The sequence below is a fragment of the Accipiter gentilis genome, chromosome 23 (genome assembly GCF_929443795.1).
Source record: "Accipiter gentilis chromosome 23, bAccGen1.1, whole genome shotgun sequence".
NCBI lineage: Eukaryota > Metazoa > Chordata > Aves > Accipitriformes > Accipitridae > Astur > Astur gentilis.
The window spans coordinates 22,421,286-22,444,662 of record NC_064902.1 but is presented as its reverse complement, the minus strand read 5'-3'; the positions used below and the strand labels follow the sequence as shown (position 1 = coordinate 22,444,662).

The 23,377-nt window shown below is 42.2% G+C and overlaps 1 protein-coding gene across 7 annotated transcripts in view; it reads right to left on the bottom strand.

The window, feature by feature from the left end:
* LOC126049544 (contactin-4) overlaps window positions 1–23,377 on the bottom strand; it is a 346,808-nt gene that overhangs the window by 46,616 nt on the left and 276,815 nt on the right. For all 7 annotated transcript variants that reach the window (XM_049826060.1, XM_049826066.1, XM_049826059.1 and 4 more), the window contains 3 exons: window positions 21,157–21,293; window positions 19,537–19,666; window positions 15,425–15,575 (listed from right to left, as the gene is read on the bottom strand). In XM_049826060.1, coding sequence (XP_049682017.1) covers window positions 15,425–15,575; window positions 19,537–19,666; window positions 21,157–21,293 — 418 coding nt within the window. The remainder of the gene's footprint in view (window positions 1–15,424; window positions 15,576–19,536; window positions 19,667–21,156; window positions 21,294–23,377) is intronic.

Genomic DNA, 23,377 nt, shown 5'->3' with positions numbered 1-23,377 from the left:
AGGAAAAATAGCGGTGCATAATCATTTCGGTCTGATCTATTAGTGCTTATTTTTCAGCTCGTGATACATCCACCATACCTGTTAAGTTGCCCATCAGCAGGTTGTGTTACCTCCAACCCCGAATCGAGCACAATAGATCTGATTCATGTAGCTCACCACAGCATTCCCCACTGCTGGGCAGGATTCCCAGGAGCAGATAAATATTTCTCAGTCAGTAACATATGTATTTAGAGATAGAACACGTCCTGTTGAGATCAGTAAAAGTTTTATCACCGACTTCGTGAAAACAAGATCAAGCCCTTATTTGGAATATAAACGATGACTGAAAACTGCAAAACTCACAGAGCACATCACATAACTGAGTATCAGTAATTAACTCCAGCCCAGCTCCAAGGAAATCTGACCTTTGGGTGTCTGACTGCATCACTCGCATCTACCAAAACATGCCTAGGACCTACCGCTTGTGTTTGACTCCATGCTTTGACAGAATGTTTGCTTAAAAATCCTGGACTTAAAATACCTACTGTAACATCTTGCTCTGTTATTTAAAAGAAAATCTGTGCGGGTCCAGGAACCAAATCCATCAGCACTACAGAGCCAGGGGTTGTTCAACCTCACCTGCACCTTGCAGTGATCCGGTGACAGCCTTTGCAGGGATGAGTAGCAGGTCCAGGCGCCAACCTTTTCATTGCAAATTATTTTCTAGCTCACAAAGTACACACATCACCGACAGAAGATCTGTACCAGACAGATGATACTGCAGGTATCCCTCAATATATTCTTCTCAGCTTGCCCTCTATTTTTCTGTTCAGCAGATGGAAACATGTGGAATATGAATGGACTACAAATGCAGTGCATATGGCAGGTTGCGTGTGCGATGGTAACAGTCATCTTCCCGAGGGACGCAGCACGCAGGCCGGCAGCATGACTGTGGGACTGCAGATTTCTTTGGAGCAAAGTGCTCATAATTATAAAGTGACTTTTTCTTTTTCCCCTCAAATGGTTTTATTAGCACTGCTGCAATGAAATAAGGTATGTTGTTTCTTATCTGATAATTTTAGCATTTTAATTTACGAAATACAAGCGTAACTACACTTCCTTTCACCGTTGATTAAACACATGCATCCGAAATATTTCATGCTTAGCCAAGTGAATATTTTAATTATTTTTTTCCTCAGGAAACAATGCTTAGGATGTCCGATCCTTTTTCTATTACAGGGAGAAAAGATGTCTTAGAGTAAGCATTTAAATGAATGTCAGTTGGAAGAAACACACACTGAGTGCAATTTGAGATAAAACTACCATTGATCCCTTCATGTACAGCCTTTGTGGCAGTGGTTGACGTGGCTATTGAAAAGAGACTGTGGTGCCAGAGTTATTCTAAGAGATAATCCGTCTTCTGAGAGAGGATTTAGGTTAAATGTACCTGTGAAAAACAGTGTATTTCAGCCGACATGATGAATGGCCTATTGTCCATCCGAAGCCTTGCTTGGGCTGGGGGGGGTGTGGGTTGGAAGCAAAGGAAGAAAGCAAAAGCACCAGACAGACCCAACTGCAATCTCAGCGGTGTATTTGCTCAGCCTTTTCCCATAATTCATAGGCAGGAATATCTAGAGCAATTTTTAGCCTAACAGCAACTTTGCTTCATGCCTCAACTCTACTGCAAAAGTAAATGATTCTGGGCCATTGCATTATTTATCAAATTATTTCTATCTCTATTGCATGTCTTTGTAGCAGTTTATTACCTTTTTAATAATGCTTCCCATGCAATGAGGCAGAGACAGGGATTATTAAACTGATCTCATAAATGCAATATTGGCCATTAGGCTATTTCAGGAAAACACAGTGAAATTTAGAAATACTCACAGGTTTGGCTGAGAGGGAGGATACAGTGCTCAGAGCACAGCCCTCCCTGAAATCAGGGACACCGCTCACAAGTACCAGCTTGTCACTTGCAGAATGGGGTGGTTCGGATTATGGTCCACAACTAATAATTTCTGTGCCCCTGGGATGCAGTCTTCACGTGTAACTACAACCTTTACGTTGCATAAATAAGTAACAGTAAGGTCAGCGCTTTCTGCTTCATAACATTAATCCCCATTAAAGCATACGCCGAGGTCAAAGCCAACTTCTTGGGGCTTCACTCAACACCCTTGACGGTCCCTGGTGCGCCGGGAGGAGAGGGCAAGGGGAGAGCCCTGATCCTAACCCCCCCCAGCACCTTGTCACGCCATCTGAGACTCCCCACCCTACATCAATACCGGCCCCAAACTCTCAGCATCCCCCCGTAAGCAGACAGGGCTTTCCAGGCTTGGGCTTCGCCCATGTCCTGTTACTCCAGATGTTTCTGAAAACGGGTGAGGAAGGGATGGCGTCCACACTGCCACCACCGTGGGACATCAATATGTCCTGAGGGCTATGGTCAGGACAGCAACACGAGCACGGATGGGACAAGTGGGGTCTGTGTCTAACAGCCGTTAGGATAAGTCTGAGTGAAACGCAGGATGATACTGCTGTTAGATAGGCATTACAGTGGTTTCCATTTGATCATCCATCTAAACTCACAACTGATGTGGAGAGTCATACCGCGTAGGCAGTCTTCTATGTATCTGCAGCTTCTTGTCCAGGACCTGTTAGTTTTGATTTAGATAACCACCTACAGCTGCTTCGGTACTTATTTGTCTATAACTACTTGTCTTTTCATGGTTCACAGAAAAGCCTGAGCTAATTTAGAGCCTCAGTCAAAGCCCATTTAATTTAGTGCATGTCTTTCTCTTGGTGAAAGCAGGCATTAGATAAGGCCTTCCTTATCCATGACAACTGGCAGGTCTCTTAACAGCAAACTCCCTATAATTAATTTTCAGGTAAGAACTATATTTGCTCAAAATAAACCGAGGTAAAACCCTGTTGCACTGAGTTCGGTAGAACATTTTCCACAGCTTTGCTGGAGATACATTTTAAATGGAGCTAAAGAGCCTGAGGATGAGGTGTTCGAACTCCTGAGGTTGTGTGCGGCACAACTACGCGGGGCTGCTAGGGTCTCTGTCGTGGGAGTGCTTCTTGATCTGTAAAATATACCTATTTGTCCAAGGAAAAACACTGGCTGGAGAAGGCACTGAGGAACATCACCTTTGCATCATTTTTACTAGTACATCTGAGTCACGAAGGACACCAAAAGGTTTACTGCTAAATTACAGCAACTGTGAATTGGCTAGACATCTATGCTGCACAGAATTTGGGTTCATTTGGCATTTTCTGTCATCTGGGCTTACAATAGGGAAGCACAAAAAATTAAAATGAATCTTTTGGAAGATCCTCCTAGGTAATAGCTGCTCTTACCTTGCTGCCCTGAAAAATACAGAGCACTACACTGTTTTTTTCTTACTTAATTCTCAATAACGATCTCCAAAAAAATACTAAGAACACTTCTTCCAGCAATGTGAACTGTTGTGTATAACTGTGTTCTCATTTTAGGCTTTTAATTTACAGGCTTGCTAAGTATGAAGAATTAAAGGTGAGGAGAGTATGAATTGCAATTCTTCCAGGTTATCATAAAACCCTCTAAATATTATTCTAGAGAGAGAAAAAAAAAAGAGCATATTTTGCTCAGATAAATATTTTTGAGAAAGTAGTAGAGGACCCTTTGGCAACATCAAACAACATAACTCCACTAAATTCAGTATCAGCTTAAACCAGTCATGGATCTGGCATCCTAAGTTGTCCCAGAATTCTCTTTTTCAACAAATTGTTTATCTGCAATGATGGAACAGTCCAAATAAATAATATTGCATCCAGCCTATAATAATATCTATAAACACAAAAGCTGTGTTTTGTCATCATCCTCCCTTTTGACTGTAAATTTTTAAGACAAGTCTGGAAGTGCCAAAACCTCATCCCAAAGCAGTGGGGCGGCAGGAAGGAAAGAAGAGAGCATTTACAGCTATTAGAGACTTCATGTAAATTCTTTAAAGATGCCTAAAGTCATAATTCAAATGTAAAAATATCCCTAGGTTATCTAAGAAGAACAGTTCTCTACAAAATATCTTTCTTAAGGGATGCTGGTAACAGGAAGAAACAAATGAAAACCAAACGCAAACACTGCTAGGGACCCTGAAGGAGATGAGTAGGCTGTGGTGAATTTCAAATAATAGAAACCTTTTGCCTTCTCTCCCTTACTGCTCTTTTTTCACTACACACAAAATTAAAATAAATACAGTAAGAAAGACCATGTCATGAAAATAAATATTTGAGGAAGCAGATTTGAGTAAAGCAAAGGAAAGCTCATTTTTACAGCTTTCCATCCTGAGACATGAGACAATGATAATTTGAGCTATGGGAAGATTTTGCAAGTCTAGAAGCGTCCAGTGGTGAAAAGAGCCAATGTTCCATTGATTTTGGTGGGAAGTGAAGACCATCCCCCATGGGAAACTGCCCTTTTGACACAGCTCTTCAACTTCGCAGTTTATTTTTACAGACCAAGTTGGCCATTTGCCATAAACCACAAAAGCCGCGACGGCACCGTGAAGGATAGGGATGCTCCGCACCCACACCGGCAGCCCCAGGACTTCTCCCCCCGGAGCGGCTCTTGCTGGTGGTGCCAGAGGGGCAAAGCACACATGCAAACCAGCCCGGGAAAGGCCAAAACATCCCTTTATGCACAAGTACCCACCCCCAAACACGCTGCTCCCCCCAAAGCATTCTCTCGCACTCGGAAGCGAGGTGAATCTTGCATATAAAGCAGCAGGTGCTGTGAAGTCACCACTGCATTCAGTCTACCTAATATTCGGTGAAATACTTGCTGTGCTCATTCTTCCAGGGCAGTGACTATAGCCAGAGGCATGGGGATTAAGTGACTTCTCCCAGTCTATGGAGAGGCACAGTGGGAATCCAAAGAACCAAATTTAGAAGGGCAGCCTCCAGCCATGCTCGTCAACAACTCCTTCCCTGATGAAGACAAGCCACCACCCTGTACCTACAGTGAACGCTTTGGAGGTTTGGAGAACATAAGCATTAAAGGGAACTCCACTGAAGCTCATAAAAATTACTCTTTTATGAGAAAAAGAAATCTGTACAAGATTTTCTGTGCATCAGCTGCTGACACAAACCATTTCTGGAAGCATTCGTGAGATTAGAGCAGCAGCAGTAAATGCATTCTCACCTTATTTGTTCCAGCTGATGCCACCCGAAAAGAAGCCCTAAGGCACAGTCTTTCAAATATAACACATCTTTTCCTCTAGTTTCAACAAAAAACGCCCACAGTACAAAGATAAATTACCCACTCCACTTGTAATTGGCATTAACATAGATTTGCAAGATCCAAAGACACATTTACATCACTTAAAAATGATGTTTAAATAATCATCAAAAATATCACCAAGTCTGGTAGGTTGTCTAAAAAGTTCATTAGGAATCCTTTTTCCCCCACAGACATACAATTATTTCCTTGGATTTTAAACATGTGTTTCTTAAAGTGTTGCCCTAACTGTAAAATCATTACCTTCTTGCTCTTAAATAGCCAAGAGAAGAAATATTTGAGAATAATTTTTTTCCTTCAAAATGCTACAGACTTACTAAAATCATTATTACTATTTTCTTCAGTTGGAGGACAAGTATGAACCACACACCAATTTCAAATTGCATTTAGGAGACTAATTACAGGCATTTATTTTTTAAAGCGTTAGCTGCAGCATGTGCTCACAACAGAGAGAAACCTGCCTCGCTGCTGGGAGCCAGATCCTGCCGCCTCTGGCACAACAGCACCGCGGGGAGGAACTCGCTCTTTCCTGGGGCGTCTTTACAGAGAGGGAGAAATAATTTGTAGCCGCATGCACGGTACCTAGAGATGAATTTAATAATCGTAAAGATGAGACACCTCACGCAGGAAAAGCAGCACCCGTTTAACGGCACACAGCAAGTTACGGTGTTTCTGTTAAGGATGCGTAAACACGGGGCACGTCTTACTGCGCTCTGGAGGTGTGATGCCTCTGGATGCTTCATCCTCTCCTTTTGCCTGCCTCTGCAAGCTTTGAAATTAACTTTTACAAGCACCAAGGTAAAAGCCCCTGGACTTCTCTAGATACCTTGGGTCACAGCAGCGCCGCGAGTTTGGTCAAACCATGGCCGGGCTGCAGTCGCAAGCTCATTCCTCCAGCAGCAGCAGCAGCAGCAGCAATGATGTCCTACATGTGTATCACTGAATACTACAATAACACCACGCTGAAAATAATCTGCTGGGAAAATAGGAACAGATTGCTGATGTTACAGGAGAACGTGTCAAGGTGTGAGAGAGAGTCTCATTTCTGGAACACCAGCTGAAACTTGGCGTAGGTTGGGATTACATTCATCGGCATCTCAGGTATGCTCGACAACAGTTTGTGGCTGCTCATAGGAAATAATTTCCTAGCTCTGCAGGAACAGATAAATGAACTTGAAAATTTTAGGGATCAGCCTAATTACTTTACAGATACAAAATAAAACGGCACTCAGTCTGGATTCTAGATAACTCTCTAACCCTTCCCAGATAACCTTTTGCTAGAAACATTTGCTCAAGAACAGAGAGAAAAGACAAAGCGAGAACAAACTGGAGTTGCTGACTTACGATCAATGCTGAAGAAAGGTTACGCATACAAGCATACGCTAGATATCTCAAACTACAAAAGCAACAGGATTTATTATCTTTGCCAGATACACACAAAGAAAAGAAAATAGGTCCATGTAACTATCCCTTAAGGACCAAGGAAAAGTTAGTGACCTACTCGTAAAGAGAACTATGACAAAACTGACTGGTTTTTCACCAATGGATTTCCGATCACACAGATCAGCGGTTTTTGCTGTTAGCACAAACTAAGCTACAAGTGTTTAGTGTTGAGCTGACAGACCCACAGCCACGATGAGCTTATGTTAAAACATACTGTCATCTTCCAGAACAACACAGAGCTAAAACCAGCTTCTGCTGGGAAACAGTCCATGAAGACAAGGCCGTCAAACGTAGGACAACTGCTTTCCAATACCTCTGACCATTGAATCAAGTGGTTTCCTGGTTAATTTTAGTTCTCTTTTTCAAAAAAATTGGTTAAAGTAAGTTGACACACTAGTTATTTCAGATATTCCAATGAAGTAGAGCCATCTTCTGCCATTGTCTCTGAAAACTAAGATGAATGCTCCATTGTCGATTCAAACTTCAAAAAGCTATTTGCAGAGTGTCATTTTTCATTTTGCCTAGGCAGGATGTAATGAAAACCCGACAAGTTATTGATGGTTTGGTTACCTGTCTGCCTTAAAGAAATTGCACAGGTGCTTTATTTAAAAAAAAAAGATAGTCAACACAATTAATGCAAAACAATGATACGAAGCATCCTTTGAGGTTTTATTTTCTGCTGAAGTGTCACTAGACCGTGTGTCCAAAAGCCACTGCTGGCAATTCATCTCTCAAGTAATCAGTATAAAAATATTACCATGCTTTGTAGCCTGGCACCAGACTGGGAAAGATGTGCTGTCTGTCCTATTGCCATTTTCTTTCTGGCTGTTTGGAGTAATTAACCACTAATTAGGAAGTTTGAGGCAACAAATAAAAAATTGGAATTTATACAACTTTTTAAACTCCAGACGCAGTGAAAGAGTAAGAGAAAAGCCTTTCTTTTCTTGCCTGATTTCACAGTTTTTTCTTCTCAAAATGACATAACATCAAAGTGAATATGTTAAAATTCCTGTTATAAAAATAATACCCGAGGGGCCTGTAAATCAATACCCCATGTGAGGAGGTCCTTAGGATGTGAACTCTCGAGAAAACCATGGCTAACCTCTTCCAGAGAGAAAAGTCTTTCTGAACAGTTTTGAAGTGCAGAAGACAACAAAAAAACCCTACGTGAGAGCTTTCTGCTTTTCCTTGGCCACATCCACTCCAGCTCCCGGGAGGACAGACTGCTGCTTTGGGCTTCACGCAGTGACTCTCGCCGACTCCGTGCCGGCCCGGGCACTGAGGACAGGACGGAGAGGCTCGGCTTCCCGCGGGCAGGACTTCATCTTCCTCTCCGCAGCAGCTGGCAGCGCCTGCATCAGGCAGTATTCTTCTTTCTGAACAAATTAACATTCGCTGCCCATATTAATAAGCCTGCAGGCACAGCTGTGCATTAACATATCCAAGAGGCTTTTCAGCTACAGCTGCCTGGTGTCGTACAGCCCGGAGCACGGGGCTCCTTATCTTCCTGGCGGGCTCCGAGCAGCAGACCACGTCTCCTTCTGACAAGGCTGGGATTTTGGGGCTGCTCTGTTTGGGTTTTTGTTTGCGGATAGGCACAAAGCCCCAGGTCCTCATCGGAATCCCAGTGCTCTTTCCCGGTCTTGCAAATCCTCATCTTCTTTTCTGAAGTTACCAAGGCACCAGGACTTCTACAACTGAACTTAGCTTTCTAGATCAGCTCTGACTGTAGGCTACAGTGGAGAGCAATAATGAAATACCTGGAAAAATCTGGACCTAAATTACTTAAACGCTGAAACACATAAACCACTTTTGAAAACAAATCGTGTTTTCTGGAAGTGCAGTTCTCTCTCCTGAATGTGATTTGACAAGGCCCAAGCTTGCTGGGCACTCTTTACACTTCCAAATGCTGCTGTGACTGAACTCAATGGGTAAATGCCACTATACGCTGCATTTCTGTGCTTTTATTGGTTTTCAGTAGAAAAAAATAATAATAAAAAACCTTCCTGCTTTAAGCAGTATGGCTTTATGTGTGCAAGAGTGTGCTCATATATCATGAAGCTTGTCAAGACTGCAAGATAATGGGACCAACTGGGAAAATTTCCATGAAGATAGTGAGCGTGCCTGGAGTATCTAGGTCAGATCCTGCTCTAACAAAGTGCACTATGAGGGTCCCTTTATACAGAAACTTGTTTAATTAAGATAACAGATGTTGCTATTATACAAGTCCTAGTGAGTGGCTGTTTAATTGGACACTTTCATATTCTTTGCTACCAGCACAGAACATCATTTGTTTTTAATGAATTTCCTTCCTTACAATTAAACTGTATAAACAATGCATGCACTGTATATTCATAGAAAAGAAACAGCTCTAATGATGTAAAGGCTTTACATGAACAAGAACGGGAGAAGAGCAATTTGTTTTGGGACTTAAAAGTACAATTATTTTTCTGTCCTGGACTGAGTACATGTCTGGTAATAGGGTAAATGTTCTCCTAAAGCTATTGGAAGTCACATTAGGAATGAAGACCATTGTGTACATATTTTAAACATCCACTATTTCGAGGGAATACACACTAGATTTTGACATGTGTAAGCTCTTACCAAGTGCATGAGACAGCTGACAACACTGCTAGCCCCGCTCCCCTCCTTGCAGCGATGCCCCGCAGCACCCCAGAGCAGGGCTCTCCACTAGAGCCAGCACCAGCCCAGACCCAAATACTTCACCCTGCTCAGTACCACAGCCTGTCCCCATGCTCTGGCTCATCAACACATCGGCGGGTGGCCGGTAACAAACCACAAGACTGGCAGAAATACGCTATTTCCCTCAGTAAATGCTGTCTTGGTTTTCCTGCACATAGTCTACACTTGGGGAGCAAGGGAGAACGAGCGCAGCAAGAAGCCGTGGCAGACAGAGAGACCGAAACATGACATCCCCCCTCATCTGCTCTTGAACCACACAAATGGTTCTGGGAAATGACAATATGTCTCTCTGACAGACTGATATCTAAAATGAAACAGTCTGTCAGAAACAAATAAATGTAATTATTACCATTATTGCATGTAAATTAAAGTCATTTCTGTAAGTCAAAACCAAGCACCTGAGAAAAGACCTGCAAGGAAAGTGATGCGAATTTTGCATTACAAACCGGCACCTAACAACCCCTTCCAACACTACGCCAGCAAAATTACTCCATGCCAACAGCAAAATATATCCCTTTACCAATTCCATGAGAAATTTTCTTAAGATATTCTAATAAAATGGCCTTTGGTGGTAAGTTATTAGAAGAGTTCAATCTGTGCAGCCAAGTGACGAAATGCCCCAGTTTGTGGATGCAGATCACAGGCCCAGTCTCAGCTATGACACTAAACCCCAGCACAACCACGGCCGAGCCCTCGGACACCACACACCTATGTGACAGCACCTGCAGATTTGTTGGGCTGCAATGTTGTTTTTCTGTGTGCTGTGGAAAACCGTATGAAAATTAAGGGGGATTTAATTGGTTTAAAATGAACTGGTTTAAATTAACAGGTTTAAAATATTTAAAAAATGCTTCCTGATCTACAGTTCAAAGAGAATTACAGTTCCATTGCAGGACATTCCTCCAACGGTTTGGAGTGTGGGAGCAGCCGTGACAGAGGCTTATTTTAATTTCAGCTGGCAGCACTCTGCGTAGCTCCAAGATTTGTCTCTAATCACGCACAGCCTGATTTTCCCTCTTGCACCCAGGAAATCTGAATGAAGGAGCCGGTGACTACAGTGACTTTGGATTTCCACCACTGCGAGGATGAACCGCTTGCACTTGCAACCGAGCGCATTTCTCTGTGGGAGCTGTGCTGTAATTATGAAGGAATTGAAAGGTTTCTGTGATAAGATCACCTGAAAATAAAGGTTTTAAAGCACTAGTTTCAGTAACCAATTCATCTAACGTTGTTGCATTAGATGTAATTGCATTATTATGAGAGGATTAACAAATCCTGCAAGAACAATCTCACTGCCGTGACTTCCACTCCTACTGCCGATGAGTAATATATACAACGTAATGCCAGGAAATAATTGTCACAAGTGAGAAATACTGTGGACTGGAGGATGCTTGGCTTTAGGAGTTCAGGATTTTAAAGGAAAGCCCTCCATTAAGGATTTGCTTTCATTCACTTCAGTATTATACAGGGGCCATCATTTAATGGAAGTTTTTCCAAACTTGTGAGTGACTATGGATTTCTGTTTTATGGAGGAATTGTTGATTTGGTTTCTGAGACAGCTCTGGAGCAAAGGATAGGCACAGTCTGAATCATCTGTCATTCACATGGTGTAATAATTGCAGAAGACCATGCCTCTGTATATAATGCCTGTATGATGCCTATATCCTATGTGTACAAAGCCATAGATGCTCTGTATTTTATATCCAAAAACTCACTTTACACTGACTACATTATTTCATAAAATCTGGGGGATGAAGACCAAAGTGCCACTGAGATTTAAATAAAAACCAAATCCCCTAAGTCATGGCTCTACAGTCTACACACTCATCACTCGAGGAGTTTTTTCCTGGTTTTGAATGCCAGCCCTCCTTGGGCAGCTGGGTGGTAACACACTTTATCTCCATCTCACAGGCTTAAGTCCCGCATCACTTCTGCGTCACACTGATGTAGTTGGGACATGAGAAAAGAGAACCTATGTAATGGGATCCCAGCTCTCCAAAATCTCTTTTCTCCTATTGTTGAGTCAGAATAAAGAGATCAGAGGTTAAACATGTCTGGAAATATGAATATAGGAGAACCAAATGGTAAGTGAAAAACATTCTGAACTCAACTCAAATCTTTCTCTCTGAGGAACGATCTGACACGTCCCAAAGACACGTTGCAGTTTTGCAATCACCAGAAGATACGACTTCCACATTGAGCTCCCGTCCTGGTTTCAGCTGGCATAGAGTTAATTTTCTTTCCAGTCGCTGGTATAGTGTTATGTTTTGGATTTAGTATGAGAAGAATGTTGATAACACACGGATGTTTTCAGTTGTTGCTAAGTAGCGTTTAGACCAAGTCGAGGATTTTTCAGCTTCTCATGCCCAGCCAGCAAGAAGTCTCTCTGGTGATGCAGCCTGCACAGCTTTATGGTGACCATTCCTGTCTAAAAGGTATCCCCTGTTCCTGAGCGAGGGTTTCCCAGAGGATAGATGTATTTTAGTCGTGTCTCCTGTCCCGATGGTGTGAAATGTTGGAGATGTGGCCCTGTGAGGTTCATTTGTACAGAGTGGCATTAATAGGACTGAAGACAACCTTTCCCACAGACTGTAACAGTCATTTTGCACTGAAACGTGAAAGGAAGATCGAGGATAGAAAATGACCTCTGTATCTTTACCCATACAGAAATAATCTTTGTTTCCAAGCAGCATTTGCAATATATCTGTATCTGTGCTATAGCTGTTTCTATATAAAATTTACCTTCTGGAGTCAGGCTACTAACATTATTTTGACTCAGTTAGGCCTCCAAGGCAGGATTTCCATTATTATGGAGATGAACTGCCTTTAATGACTGCAATAATATAATTGTACCCCAGGGCAGAATTTCTAATAACACAATTGCACAGTTCTCAACCACCAGTAAGAGATACCTTCAGGGCACGTTATTCATTAGGGGTGCAGTACACACTACCTCAGCCTCCAGAGAAGATGAAACCTAAAACAATAAAGCTCTTTCCTTCCATCGCAGTCTCCGCTCTCTGGGCAAACATTGAACAACACACTTAGTTTTGCCTCCTGGACAGCAGTAGCCTCCAGAGCAAGAGTCTCGGCAGCACAATCTGATGCACGCTATTTCTGTCTCCAGCACGGAGTCCCTAACATTACACTCCATCTGAAAAGTCACATAAGCCCCAGGAGAAATGCTCGAGCGATTGCCATGGTAGCCGTCAGGCTGTACATCAGAATTCAAAGCAAGTGCTGACACATTAATGTTGCTTTTAACTCCATCCGGAATTGGAAGGACCATCTATATTGATTAACCTTCACACGATCAAGTTCAGTTTGGAGAAGTATCCAGATGTTCAGGTGCCTCTCTGAAACTCGAAGGACACTTTAACGTCAGTTTAACCAGAGATTTCATTTAAGTTTCTTCTCCCACGCCTGTCTAAAAGTTCTGTTTTCTGCCCTAGATGAAGCGATTTCAGCAACAGCTTTTCTTGGCATCTTTCTTCCTGTATTTCAACAGATTTTTTCAACAGCCAAGCAAGTTGTTGTTTGAAGCCCACACATAAGCGTGGGTGTAGGAAGGTACTAGGAGTGGACTCCAGTCAATGCTGCTGTCCCCTGGGACGGCAGGAAGGAGATAACATTTCAGCAAGTGAAGAAACCAGAAATACAGCAACGTTAAGCAGAGGACCAGGCACTTGGCCTCTCCTGCCCGTGAAGTGAGACAGTGCTGATGAACAACGCTACCATCATACAAAACAATATAATTTTCTAATTGCGCATTTCACGCAGTCTCCAGGTACGGGCTGCAAGGATGGTGCAGTTAATAAAGGCGATGGCGAGGATTCAACACCCTTGTCCCCGTAGGAGACACAACCAACTGCGTGTAAGAACTAAATAGGTCCAACTGCCAAGTCAATGGAGCGGTGTTCATTAAGACATTTTGCCAGATAGGCCCCGCTGGATGGTCTGGCTGGCAGAAAAAACCCCTGGGCTGAAGTAGCAGAAAATTTCACACCTGTTTGGGCACATTTCACGTCTGGTTTCCCATCCAGGGCTTGGTGCCCAGGTGGGAGGCTCCCGGTTCTGGCGCGGTGTGCTCGGCAGGAGCAGGAGGAGCACGGCAGAGAGCCTGCCGCTGCCACAAGCACCAACACCTCAGCCTTGCTGTGGTTTGCACTTGAGCTCAACACCGAGCTGCTCACAGGACTGTGCTGTTCTTACAACCCAACCTCCCAGCCACTGCCGAAAGTCTGCCTGGGCATGGGGACTGTGACCAGCAGACAGCAAGTTATATGCTATTTAGTTATATGCATATATATTTTTATGACTACACCTGGTGCTGGCCTATACGCCTCAGGAGAAGGTCGGTGAGGACAACGCTGTAGGTACAGCCTTGCACTACTTACACAGATGCGTGCACCCTCCTGGGGTGCTCTGGTGCAGACTCCCTCATGTCTACCATGGCGTGACTTTAGGTGACAGGGTTTCACCGAGGGGAAATAATAGCGTCTCCTTTTCCCAGTTGCCTATTTTCACAAAGCTTTGAAGAAACCTGCTGGTTTTGAGGTCTATCTCTTCCTCTCCTAACCTTGGTGGAAACCAGTTGAAACATCTGCAGCCAGTTCAAATAACCAGTTCAAAAGTTACTTGGAATAGAATACACAGGCAACCTGAGTTACCACCTAGCCTTATGCCACTAGTGCACGAGTCACATTCCCTCGGGAAATCGGGATCCAGGGGTTTCTGCTGTATTACAGCATCCAACTTTTATGCAAGTTTGCAGATGAGAGAGTAGTGCTAAAAAAAAATTATAAAAAATCACTTTGTTTTCAGCATTACACAGCAGTGACCAAGCAAGAAACACAGTGCTCACATTTCTTTCCTTTCCTAAGTCTTTGCTCAAATAAACGAATGCTTCCTCTCTCACTCCTAAATTAAAATGAGGAGAAAGAACTGTGCCATGCCTAGGAGAACAGTGTCTTTGACTTCGCACAGCTTTGTACCCTGGCTGCTGGAGGAAGCTCTGTGTAATCGATCACCCAGCTCTTTTTATCCCAAGAGGTGAAGTTGAACGGTCCATAGACAATAGCTTTGTGAAGACCAGGTAACAGGAGCTAAATAAGTCAGAAATAGGTTGTTCATTATTTTACTCATCTGGCTCTAAATGAACTATATAGCTCTTTGCATACTGATATACCACCATAGTATATATTTCAATGTACATTACAGGCAGGCAGGTTGAATGGAGCAAGACTAGACTTTCCAAGATAAAAGAACAGCTCTAACAAGTTTAAGCTTTTAAAAATAACAATTTCCTGTAATTTCTGTCTTCTTGACCTTTATTAATAGGACAGGATTTTTCCCATCAATCCTAGTGGCACATCATATTTTGGAGGACTGTCAAGGACAGCTCTCTGGATTCTGCTTTCAGGTGTTGCACAAGCGGGACAGGTATCACAACCACACTTGTATACAGTCAATAACAAATCACTGCAAAACCATGCATGCGTATTTAAAAGCTAGGCTCCTATTTCCTACTAATGCTCTCCTTTTGAATTACAAAAAAAGGAGGGGGGAAAAAAAAAAAAAAGAAGACTTGGCCAGTCTGAAAAAGCCACCTCCAAGTCAGGCATTAGGACTGCCAAATTAATTACTGACCCCAAATAATTCCTGGTTGTGGGACATTGAGTAATGTACTAGAGCAATGTAATTTGCAGTGGAGGGTTTTATTGCCTGGGAAATTTTTTCAAAAACAATGGCTATTTAAAGCAACGCAGAGGCAAAATATTTGCTTTTTAGAAAGTATCTTTATCAGCTTCTTAGCAGAGATGCTTTAATAGTACACAGAGACTGGGATGAACACAATGGGAAGAGAAATCTCACTCCCAGCTCCTTGAGATTGAACACTAGCTGTTTTCACATTTATTTACAAGTATATTTTGGGAAGCTATTAATGACAAATTTAGCTTTCACTGCTGAAAGCCCCTGGGTTGGAGCAAGCTAATGAAAGAAAGGGTTACTTTAAGATATTACCTCTCATTTTCTTTTAGGATGTCTTTTCCTTTCTTCCAAGAATAAGTAGGTCTGGGGGAAGCTTTCGGCTTACACTCAATGATTACTTCACCGCCCACTTTAACAAGAGTTAACTTTTTCAAGAGTGTTTTGGAAAAGTCTGGACCGACGGCTGAAAGAAAAAAAGAAAACAAAAACCAGATCAGAATTCCCTCTGGAAAAACCAAAGTCAGGCTCTTTTGAACATTACAATACTCCAGGGCTGTTTCTCACTTGCAGTTCCTAAATGATCTGACATTATGAACTATGTGCACGTAGGCATGGAGCAAACAGACACCTGAATGCTTCAGCTCTTTACTTGTTTAGAAGCGCATGTTCAGCTACAAACCTCAGAAACTAGTAACCTTGGCAGGCAGCAGAAACCCAGTGTCACGCACATCTTATTTGCAGCAGCACCCCTAAATACTACACATGCATGAACTGTATAATGTATTTCCTTTTTTGTGTCATAACAGCACGATCATAATTTTGTTGAACATTGCTATGAGCAGAGCAACAGCATACAGAAAAATTGTCACAAACACAGAACCCATATAATTAATCAGAAATGTTAGTATTTCCAGAAAAGTTGGCATTTCTATGCTTTATATTCATAAAGTGTCTTTTATTTTAATGCTATAAAGGTGGGAGGCCTTGACACAGCCAGGTCCTGAACCAAGCAAAACAAGGCAAGACTTAAGCAGGCACCAGAGTACAAGGTAGTCTTGAATCATCTTTTTTAGTCCCTCCAGGGCACACTCTTCTGTTTCGTGAAAAACAGTCAGATATTCACTGAAGCAACCACCAGAGCCCTGCAGACAGTCTGCAGCCTGGCTGTAAGGCAGGCTGGGGAAGGAGGAGATAGCTTGGCTTCCGATTCCTACCTCAAAGGATTTTTAATGATTTATTTGATGGGACCCGATGATAGGCAGAGCTTTGAGGAAGCTGCCTCTAGACTGACTCTGGTAGTGAACTCCCCAAAGACGACCAGAAGGTTTTATTTATACCAAGTAGGACTATTAATTTTTTCAATATAGAAAGCTCAAAGCAAACAGGTGAGGCAGCTTAAGGGTTTTAGGGTTTTATGAACAACTCTTGCCCTGCTCACTACGTCTTTGCTGACAGGAGCTTGCTTTCTGACGGATCAGTGGCAGCAAACTCTGCCCAGTCCCCTCTAATTCTCTTCACCCTCTTTGCTAGCTGTGTGCCTGCATCCTACGCTTCCTGCACCATCCCCGTATCCCCCAAGCTTGCAGCATTTTCCTCAACTTACTTTCTTGCTGCACCCTCGGAGGTGAGAGTTTAGATTACTGTGCACTGCATCTGCTTGATGCTCCATAAAATGATCTAAAGCTCACCTGAAGCAGCTAGGAGACAAAAACCTGCCATGTGACACAGAAAGCAAATTCATTTTTCTTAGGGCATCTTGTCTGCCTCAATTCTTTTGGATATCATTCCTGCTGCAAAAGAGTTGAATAAAACATAATCCTACACTGATAATGGGATGAGCTTTATGATCTAATAGATCTCATCTTCCACTTTCATGAATCAGAGTTCACTAATCTCCAAGCTGTCTTGTCTTCTCTGTCTAATCATAGACAGCTGAGTTCATTTTAGCATAGAGGAAGACATGTATGTTAATAGAGACTATAAAAGAGCCATCTGAAAACCAACACTGGCTATGTAAAACATTTCAAAATTAAAGGAGGCATCCTGAGGACAACTTCCCACCAATGCCCTCAGAACCAGATCGACTATTATTTACATCGCACTATCATAATTAATACAACATTATCACTTTTGGAAATAATTTCTCAGATGATTGTGCAAAATTTATGAGCAAAATAGATTTTTGAATAATCCTGTTATTTCCATCTCTGTAAAGAACAGTTTAGACTGGGGTTTTTTGCAAATCATTTGCTACTTCCTTCTTGGTCCTGCGTGAGGTAGAGGAGTTGCATGATACGGGTTTTATTCTGTGATGTTCAAAATATTGTCACCTGACATTTTGAAACTCTGGGCTCAGTTCTCAGCACTACCAGAGCTTCCCCGTGCCACTTTAGGGGTAATGCATTTAATTTCTTCACACCTTGTTTGTAAAATGAGGATTTTAATGACTTTTTTTTTCACTCTAGGGCCACCCTCCATTTTTAAAATTTTTTTTTTAAACATTTAGCCAGAAAATTCGTTAAGGCAATGACTGCATCTTACTACACATTTCTATAATGCACAGCACAACAGGATCCTGGTTTTAGCTGAAGACTCCAGGTAATATAATTGGCAACAATAATAGAGAAGAATCACTCTGAGAAAAGCTCTGTCTACAATTTTCCATTTCTCTCTTTCACTTAACTTTGCTATAAGTCTCACTTGCTATTAGTGGTGTTTAATCATTTCAAGTGCTTAACTTCAGGACCTTTTAAAATAACCATTTTTATACTCAGAAAGATCTGTTTAAAAGCTAAGATTTCTCAGTGAGAGCTCAGAATACTGACCTCCTTTGAAAACTCTAGTGAAAAGGAAAACACACTGTTTTTCTTCAAAAATATGCCAAATGAAATCACAGATCCATAGAAATTAATCTGCAGCACACCATTCTGGTACTTCTCACGTGACATACAGAACCAAGACTGCATAACCCAAATGAGAAGTCAGCCAACTACAGGTTATCTGGCAGGTTTTTAAGAGCAGGCTCTCCAAGGTCTTTGGCTTTTTGTGCAGATGTGATGTTGGCCCCTGGGTGCTGCGGGGCTGCCGGGCACGGGGAGGCATTGGAGGTACCCACCAACAAGGGTTAAGCCCCTGTCTTCTCAGAAGATCTGCCTTCCTCCCAAAGGCTCACTTTTACCCGTGTTTTGAATAGGCAGGAAAAGCATCAGTGGGTTTATTTCGATTTCTTTCATACAGTAACACGTCCAATAAATCTTAGCACTGTGAAGACTAATTTATTGAGCATTATTGTACTTTTCTTGAGCAGTAAGACTGACAATCTTTCAAATGAATTTTTCTTCTATGCAGCCATCTATCGCTGCTGATAAAAAATGACCGATAATTGAAAATGCCATAATCAGAAAAGACCTCGTGCTTTGTTCTTCAAGATAAAGCGGGGAATGATGCTATTGAACATTCGTTTTGAAAACAACTAACGCACTATTTTGTAATCATGAATTCTACTTAACTCTTTGAAACTACTTATCTATGCTGACATATCAGTTTCTAGGCCTGCCACTCATACAAGAACAACGTTTGTGAATGAGGTACGGACTCGCAGGACAGCCGAGGCTGGCAGGGACCTCTGGAGATGCTCCTGTCCCACCCCTGCTCAAGCAGGGCCAGCTACAGCAGGTTGCCCAGGGCCACGTCCAGTTGGATGTTGAGTATGTCCAAGGACGGAGATGCCACAACCTCTCTGGGCAACCTGTTGTAGTATTCAACCAACCTCATAGTAAGGAAGTTTTTCTTATGTTTAAATGGCATTTCCTCTGTTTCAGTCCTTTTGTTCTAGCACTGGGCACCACTGGGAAGAGCCTGGCTCTGTAATCTCTACTCCCTCCCATCAAGTATGTAACCACCTGGATTCACAGGAGGTCCTCCTGATCTTAACTGAGACAAGTAGAGTAGGTGTACACAAAACAGGTGGGGCAGAAGTTGTTTTTCTGGCGAGGGTTTGGGACAGGAGCATTACGATTGCCATTAGAATGGTGAAAGGTCTATTCAGACAGGTGGGTTTTCAACATTTCCTCATGAGAGTCAGCCTCTGCAGCCCACAAGCAGGCAGTTACTCTCCAGTATGCTCTGAACTGCAATCCTTGGGTCTCTCCAAATGTTTCTAACCAGCAAGAAGTTGGGTGAGCTTGCCAGCTCTCCGTGCTCAGTCACCTGGATGAACACGGGAAGATGGGATGATGTAAAAAAATCTGTTCTCTGTCTATCCACTTTCTCAAGTTTTCATTTCATGCCTTACTTCAAAACAACAACTTGTCAAAGATCCTCAGTAGCACTTCTGCTTCAGATGCTGAAACTTGGCAAAACCAGCTTGGGTGAAGGCTTTACTGATTTTAGAAGGTTTGCAGTGTTCGGGAAAGTAAACTTACCTATGACACTCAGTTCTGCGCTGGCAAAAATGATGCCGTGTCTGTTTTCTGCTACACACTGATACATGCCGGCATCCGACAGGCTGACGTTCGTTATCGTGAGCGAGCCCTGCTCTAGCTGAACTCTGCCCTGTAGGAAACGGCAAAACAAATAAAAAAGTGAATAAGGAGATCACTCCTTGGAACATAAACCCAGCGGTTGTTGTGCTGTATTTTATACCAAGGTGGACAAAAAAAAAGTAGCAGTAGTGGGAAGAATTTGCATGCTCCAATCTATTTGTCTGCCAGCTAAATTTATGTCAGGTTAGATACTAAATGGTAAAACCAATACAGGAGTTGGTAAATGCAATTTAAATTGGAGGACTTTCCCTTGACTTCTCATTGATTTAATACCCAAACCATTTAGATTAATATCCCTTTCAAGTAGATAAACTTGAATCAAAAAATGCACTTTTGATCCACAGTGGCATATCACAGCCAACTGTATTCTTTAAAACATTTAAAACAATGGTATTATGAGTATATATGGCAATGAAGGCTAGTAAGATTGGTTGCCATCTTAGCTAGCACAGAGAGAAATACTTAAAATCCTCTGCAGTTTACTGAAAACAATATAGATATTAATTATTTAATGATCCTTTACTTCATATCAGCCACTAACGTGATTTAAGTACAAGACCATCTGCTAGTGACCAGCATGAAGCAAGTAAAATTAGTGTGTGGAACAAAAGACCAGGGTATCATTTGTCAGCCTAAGGATATGAAGCTCATGTTATCAATTTTAATAAGTACAGCAAAGTGTTCCCTCCCTCCCCAGGAGTTTCACCATTTAAAAAACTAGTAATATAAAGAGCTATTGGCCTTCTACTTGGCTGTAGGGCAGAAATTTAATGTTTGTGCAATCTTTATCAGGGTTTGATCAAATCTGGACTGCCATATTCTTTCACAATAAGCAAAGGGAAAAAAATGCCAGCTACAATGAAACCAACGCTTCGGTGACTTGTTTTAATTTGTGGTTATAATGGGGGGGATCGTGGGACTGAGCAATGACTCTCCAGCGAGAGGCTGGGCTGACATGGTGGTGGGAGGGGGTGTGTTCCCCCAGCTCCTGTGCATCACCCTTCTCTTGGCAGCTCTTCGTGCCCCTGGCAGTAGCAGACCATGCTCCTGGTCACCCACACAGGGACACAGCTTGGCAGGAGGAGTGGGAATGCCGTTAAAGACCAGCAGAAACACTAAGGTTCCATTAGCAACTGAAGTTCACCTGAATGTTATAAACTAAAAAAAAAAACCCCAAAAAAAGAATCTGGGGTGATCATTTTGCAGCTGCAGGCTCCATAGTCCTATTTGGCCCTTCCCTCTTCACAAGGGTCTCTCCACCCATAGGTTTGTATCATGGATCCTTCATTTCAGGGAGGATCTCTGAACGCAGAGCCATCATGTGTCCTACTTGTCACTAACAGCAGCTCTCCCAAAGCTGTACAGAGGTGCCCACCAGGCACGGCAAGGAATTGCCTACACAGCTGGGGGGGATTTCAGAGCACCACCATCCTTTCTGTTTCCATTCCAAAAGTAATAAAGCCTCCCTCCTCCCTGGCGGAGGGCTCCAGCGGTGCCTACCTGGGGCAGCAGCGGCTCCCCGTCCTTCAGCCAGCGGTACGAGGGCTTCGGTCTCCCGCTTGCTCGGCATTCCCAGACGACGCTTTCCTCTATGGCTGCGTGTCCATCGCTGATTTTCTGAATCCAGTTGGGCTGAGCTGCAATGCAGAAGTCAAGAATAAGGCCTTGTGTCTGTAATCAACAGTATGCTCTCTAGGTGCAAGCAAACAGCCATTTCTTTCTTTATAAGCACATTTAAGAGTTGGATTTAATAACATGCTTAATAATTGATAAAGATTATTTTTTTTGCCTAAGTCCAGTTCTGCTTTCTGAAGGTGGCACGTGCAAAATCAGAACCTGTTTTCATTTTATTTTTAATAAAAACACTTAATGAAAAAGACTAGCTTCAGAAAACCTGATCATCATACAAAAACAAAGCAATGGTTTATGTGCTGCCCCAAGTGGAATAAATGACACCTTTAGACCCCCAGTCCTTCAAATACAGGCATTTTCTTCTTCAGGATCTATATGATTTAGGCTTCAAAGCTCTAAAATTTAGCATCCAACTTCAAAACTTGTAATTTAGAACTACCTCTCCATTGAAATTAAGGTTATTGTAGTAACTTAGGCCTCCATGGTTATAGGCACTACTTCAGGTCCAAATTCTCAGTCTTGTCTTAGATTAGGGCCATATCTACAAGTACTGCCATAGGAAGATCTTCCATATGTATGAAAAATCTCTGGAGTCAGTAATTGACATTGAACAAACCTAGGAATTCTGAAAGCAGATACTGGTTTTACATTTTGGTAGAATTTGGGGAAAACTGGTACTGGCAGTTTTCAGGCACTTATGAGATTATATTTTTAGTTGTGTTTCACATATTTTTATCGGAGTTTGTTGTTTGTTGGCTATTTTTAAATAGAGATTAAGTTTAGCCAGACTCCACATGTGAATCAAATTCCGCTAAAATTGCCATGTGTTTTTGCAGACCATACAAAACCTCTGACCTTCTTATGTTACCTTCATAAACCCCATCTGCCTAGATACACCTACAATACTTTTCAGAAAGTCCCATTAAAAAAGAGAGCAAGTTCAGATTTTTTCAATGGTCATTTGCCCTGTTTTGACATAAGAAAATCTGAGAGACTTAGTAGGAAAATATTACCAGCAGAGGTCTCCAAGAACCTGGTTAATACTTTTCCCCATGTAATCAGATTTTAAAAAAAAGTAAGATTACTCAAAGACAGGTAACAACTTTATATATCTCCTTTGGATAGGGACAGGGGCCAGAGAAAGGTCTGAAAGCATAAATGAAAAAATATCTTATGAAAATGGTAAATTCAACATAGAGTTGGTATGATTATACCTAAAATATTGGTATGTCTACCATGACGAGATGCTGGATATACGCATTCAGAGAGCTGAGTGCCTTTTAAAACTGTGTTCAGGCCGTGACAGATGTGTGCTTAATGCCACACCTACCACACCACACACTTCTCTTCTCACGGTGCCTACAAAGCACAGAAGAAAGCTGAAGAATTTTGCACAGCACCTTAACTCCAAGGGACTTGCAAAAATAGCAGAAAGGTGAACTGAACGCAATGACAATGCAGAAGCAAAAGAAGTAGCTGAAAAGGAGAGGCAAGCAGTGTTTACTTCTCCGACTGCCCCTCCTGCCCCTGTAATACTTTAAGCTTGTTTATTATCTGTATCTAAAGAGATATGAAAGGGAAAGCTTTTAAATGTAGGAAGATGAAAGTCAATTCTGTCATCTGGAGTAAGAACTTGAACAATTCCATCGAGCTGAGACACGCTGCGCTACTGCAATGGGTTCAGTGGCTCAAGGACATTTGCAAATTACTCATGAATTTACATATTTACTATTCTAACAGCATCCAACTCATAATTTTGAAGGGAGTCTTACGATACCATGAAAGGAGCTCTATAAAAACCACACAGATCCATTTGCCTTTTTTGCAGTACTGGGTGTTTTACTGATTTCCCACATGAAAACAAAAAAATCCAGACAAAACAACTGAAAGTAACCCGTAAAGCAAGAAAACCCATGAAAGGTAAAGTGTGCTCTATAACATGTAAGTGTATGCTATGTAAAAAGAAAGATAACTCTTGTGTGAGGAGGAAAGAAAATTCTGAATTTATCCTTATTTCAGGCAGACTCCCCAAATAAGGAAAATTCTCACCCAACACAGCAAAAAACTTTACTTGTCCAGTCTTTCTGCT